Genomic DNA, 5228 nt, shown 5'->3' on the forward strand with positions numbered 1-5228 from the left:
GAAATATAAGACAATGGCGCCATAGCCCTTCATAATTTGCACAATTTCATTGTTTAATACAAATAGGCAAAACACCTTATTTAAGAACAAAACCTTCATGGACTGTCAGATGCTACACAAATCTTATATGTATGAGATTTTCTGTTCTGTCATGGAAACAGATGCGGGAACAGAAAGATGACAATAGTACCTTTCATAGTCGCTTGCAGTAGCACTCGAAACATGGACTCTTTTCCTTCAAAGTTCCTACATTAATGTAACAAGCTCGAGTACTCTAGACATTTTCGTGTTAATGTCCCACAAAAGGTATCTGAGAAACCTGGACTTAATATTAATGCTATGGTACTATCATATGCATCCAGAACATGAGGCCATTAACTGCAAAATAAACAAATAAATACGAAAATGATGAGAACTAAAACCTCGAGTGAGTGAGCAATCAAGATTCAAGTGAATACTCATACAATTTAATTGAATTCCATCACCCCATCAATTTTCTGAAATTGGAACATGAATTCAAATATCATTGCCAGAGCCTTCCACACTGATAAACCATTCTATTGGATCTCATTCAAAACAATCCGCTACCGTTCATCTTCCAGTAAGTGAAATTTGAAGAAAATGCTACCCAAGAAAAACTCCAATATAAAAGTTAATAGTGAGGATAGTTTCACTAGGAAAAAAGAATCAATTAAAGGTAAAAGGAGAGATCTAATGGGATATGGTAAAGCTAGTAGCTTAATGTGGATTCACAAACCTTGATATTTCATAAGGTGTAAATTTTCAGTCAATATACAGATGCTATCCTATAGTTCAGCCATGGAGGTTTTCATAATGGAATAGTCAGTTTATAGTATCAGTAATCTGAATTTGAATATTTTATTACAAGTAAACAAGAGATTCAAGAAAACAAGTTAGAACTGCTGTTTTGCAGCTTCAAAGACCTTAATTATGGTTTGTTTATCCATGATTCCATGCTAGGGGTGTCATGGGTGAAAATGACATGAAATTAGTAGAAGCAATGATAATTTGATATATTTCCATAAGTAAGAGTATATTAGAACAACCGGTGAGTCGATTTCCAGTATCCGAGATCTCTAAAAATGCTGAAGGCAAACCTGCTAAAGAAAAGGATACCGAGGCAAATTTAGTATCTTTAGGTATAAAATGAAGTTGAGACAATATCAATGCTGTTAGCCTGTTACTACAATGTCCTTGCATATTCCCATATGCAGAATCAGAATATTAATGCCACTTCTTGAGCTCTTCTTTGAATAAAAATTGGAGAAAAAAAAAATATCCAAGTGGGGGACCAGGACTTCAAGATTCCATGTGAGGTTTATGACATGCCATGCAGAAGAAAAGAGAGCAATGATAACACAAATACTTTGTTTGAAGCAGAGAAAAAAAAAGAAGAAAAAAACAAGCACGGGCAAGGACTGTTCTACACCATCATGATTTCCATGACTTCATCTATTAAAAACATCTGTTCATTTAAACTTTAACCAGAGGTTCGTACACTGACGGATTGTCACACAAATCTTATATAGATAAGATGCAGAGCCAGCTTAAAGAGGGTGCAACCAACGACAGCACAGAATCCCCCACCCCCCTAAGTATGGTTCCCAGGCATCAATCTATAATAAGCCTTCCCTGCCTAATCGACATTCATGCCTTTATCTATAAGAACTAATCATAAAGATCTTCATTTTTTTTTTTTTGAAAGAAACCTAGAGCCATATACTACAAAAGGAAAATCTCACATGCTCTAAAGTTGAGCATCTTCCAACCTGCTATGATCCCCCGGCCAGAAAACAATTGCTACTGCCGGAACTGCTTACACCGAAAGGTATATCACGAACCATAAACTTAACACTATGTGTCCCAATGTCATCCAATATCTCAAGACACTCCCGCAAATCTGCATCACTTACTAACATCACCCATTCCTGTTCATCATCCAAGTACTTGAGCTGGAAAGTTCCATCTTGCAACTTCAACCTCTTTGCAACTTCTTCATACAGTTTAAGGCACCCACCAGAAGGCTCAAACTTGAACCTGATCGTATCTTCTTTATATGTAGCTTTCACAATGATTTTTGATCCAATCTCAACATTTGTTTCTTTGACTTGGTACTTTCGCTCCTCAAAGCTCTGAGAACTTGAGGAACAGCCATGCATCATTGAACCAGAACTATTCGACGAGTCTGTCATGCTTGAAGAAGTAGGCTGGTTATAATTAACATTCCCCCCATCTCTGTCTACCCCTATGTCCATCTCATCAGCAACAACAAAGGAGCTTGAGCTCTGAGGCACAAAATGGCAGCCAGAACTCTCTAATGTTAGACTGTCGTTGCTCTGACCCCATCGATTGACTTCTTTTACCAGATAAGAGACCCCAAAATCAGTTTCAGGACAATTGTGAGGCATGGTGTCATGGTCAGTCGGCTGGCATGACCCAAAATCAATTGCAATCGGCTTGGAATTCATACTACAATCAACCACAGAGATATTCTGTTTTTTTACCTCTTCCTTTTCCTGATGAGCAGTTGGAATCGGCGTACCTCCATTCATGCAACAGCCATCTTCTTCTAACTTAATTTCAAAACGCTCACCATCTTTACAAGACATTGAAGGTACTGAAACTGGATATTGGGGAACAGGAACAATATTCTGAGCAGGCAAATTCTTCTCGGGAAAGAATAGATTTTGTTGAGCATCAAATTCTTGGATGATGGACCCAGTAGCCACAAACCCCCCAGTGGTTGGGTCATACTTCAATCCTCCTTCCACCCCTTGAACAGAATCAAGTACAGTTTGTATTTTCTTCAGGGAACGGTTCACCTTATTTATCTTACGAGATGGCCATCTAGAAATCCCGTGTTGTCTGCAGATCCTTTTTAACGTAGTGGGGCAGACTCCGATGCTTTTTGCAGCATCCTTGAGACTCCCAGAGAAGTATTGCTGTAGAACACTCAAGCTCACATTTTTCTCTGCTGTACTACGCTTTTTTTCCGCCTGCCTTCTTGATCCATTTGGTGCATGTTCAGGAGGAAAATCTACTTCAACTCCACCATCTTTTCTATTGAATACATTAGAGGGTATATTCTCAGCTGACTTCATTTCACTATCTGATGACGGTGACTGAGAATTTCTCCTGGGGATTGATGGGGTATTTGGGATTGCCTCCCTTTGAAACCCATTGTCGGAGCCTTCTACCCCAGTCAATTCTGCATCTGATACAGTCCTCAAACTCTTACAAATTCTCTGCATGGTGCCCGAGAGGTTGTTTAACAAAAGTTGCTGTTCTGAACTGCCCTTCATATTGACAGGCAGAAAAAACTCTAAAATATAGTCATCGTCACCGGTGTAGGTGCTCCTCAATCTGATTGCAACAGCAGCGTTCAAACCATACCGGCGTGCATGATGAACTAGTGGATAGTCATATATGTCATACACCTTAACATCATGAATGAAGAAGGGGTGATTTGATTGAAGTGCTTTCCCAGCAATACCATTTCCTTCCTCCAGATGATGTTCTGCACATGCATGCACAAAGCCTTGCATTGTTCTATCATTTACATAACAAGCTGTTTCTTCAACGCATAGTATGCATTTTTCATTTGAATTTGTAATACCCTCTCGAACACGTACTCTTCTAATTCCCTCTCCATCACCATCAGAGTAGCAACAAGGAATCCAGGTGAGAGCCAAGGGCAATGTATGCGCATGACACACAGCTCGTAAGACATCAGTAATTTCAGTTAAAGCAGCTCTTTGGTTCCTTGAGAGGCAATGGGGAAGAATTCGTGGAGGCGTAGTGGTCCTCAACTTCACAGCCTGGAGGGCATTACAAACTATCTCCATCTCTGCATCAAAGTTGAGTTTATCTTTTGTACTGACAAGTTCCAGCACAGCACAGCATGACATTTCAGAGTTCATATCAAAAACTGGCAGGGCAATTGATCCACGGACCTGATGATCAGCAGCATGTTCCACCCTCAGGTACTCGGCCTTGTTGTAATAGCTAACATTTGATGTCCACTCTGGAACTTTGGAGACAAATACACGGCCGGGAAGCCCCAGGACAGAACCCTGCTTTTCCTCTGCAGAGAATGTAAACATCCTTGACACTTCCCGATACCCAGCAAGAACATGGTCAAGCAAATAGGGCTGTTCGCAAGTGCTTAAGAAGGAGTGATCACCATGCTTCATTGGAACCCATACTTGCGCCAAAATTCCCCCACCAGAAGACTCCTTAAACAAGGACAGCGCCTTTAGCATCTTCTCATTAAGTGACCATCCATGTGGTCTGGAGATCACATAGTCTGCCGTATCCATGATATTATTCTGTTGAACAAAACCATTCTTCAGTTTAGCAGCTGCATCATGAGCGTGGTTGAAATCAGTTGACGCCCCGAACTGGGTGGTGTCCATTTGCTGAAACCCAATCTTATCACAACAATCAAAAGAAGACCCACCATCTTCAGCCACAGCCAATGCTCCACCGTTCTGTTGCGCAAAACTCAATGCATCCAAAGGCGCATAACTCACGGACGGATACGACACTCCAATCTGCTCCATTGTCCCCGGGCTGCTGCACCACCCAGCATAAGTATCAAAATTCATAAGCTCAGCAATGTTGTTAAATATATCCTCTGAAATCACGTTCCTCGCTTCACCATCCAGCCCCACCAGACCCTCCACCGCAGCACCTCCAGAAGACGAACACCCCTGATCCTTCCCCTGCCTAGTCGAAAACTGGTACTCCATATCCGGGTTTCCCGAAACAAACTTAACTGTTAGAGTTGCTCCACCACACAACAACAATAGCTGCTCAAAACATCCCCCACCATCAAATTGCCCCTCCACACTCTCTAAACACAAAATCAAGAACTCTAGAACCAAAAGCAGCAACTGATTTCAGGCCAATTCAAAATTGGCACAAAACCTGCACTGCCCACTACACAATATTACACTGATTTCCCTCATATTCAAAACCCAACTCAGATTACCCAACTCACTCTACACCCACAAAACCCAACACAACAAAGTCTCAACCTTTACAGTAAAAGTTTCAATCTTTGCAACAAAGTCTCTACCTTTCCATATATTATGATACTGAAAATAAAAAGAACAAAAAGTCAAGAGACAAAACTGACTGACCTCAAAGTGATAAACACTGGGGGTGTGTCTGCCGACGTCGAATGACCGCCGCAAAAAGCAGAC

General features: G+C 41.0%; 1 protein-coding gene across 1 annotated transcript; it reads right to left on the bottom strand.

The window, feature by feature from the left end:
- Positions 1-332: 332 nt before the first annotated feature.
- Positions 333-4772, bottom strand: LOC101313849 (protein NLP8-like). The gene is made up of 3 exons (XM_004289228.1): positions 1791-4772; positions 1068-1118; positions 333-378 (listed from the first exon to the last, which is right to left on the bottom strand). Exon 1 carries the CDS (start codon positions 4770-4772, stop codon positions 1794-1796), a length of 2979 nt encoding a protein of 992 aa, XP_004289276.1. The 3' UTR covers positions 333-378; positions 1068-1118; positions 1791-1793.
- Between the last annotated feature and the right edge of the window lie 456 nt (positions 4773-5228).

The sequence above is a fragment of the Fragaria vesca genome, linkage group LG1 (genome assembly GCF_000184155.1).
Source record: "Fragaria vesca subsp. vesca linkage group LG1, FraVesHawaii_1.0, whole genome shotgun sequence".
NCBI lineage: Eukaryota > Viridiplantae > Streptophyta > Magnoliopsida > Rosales > Rosaceae > Fragaria > Fragaria vesca.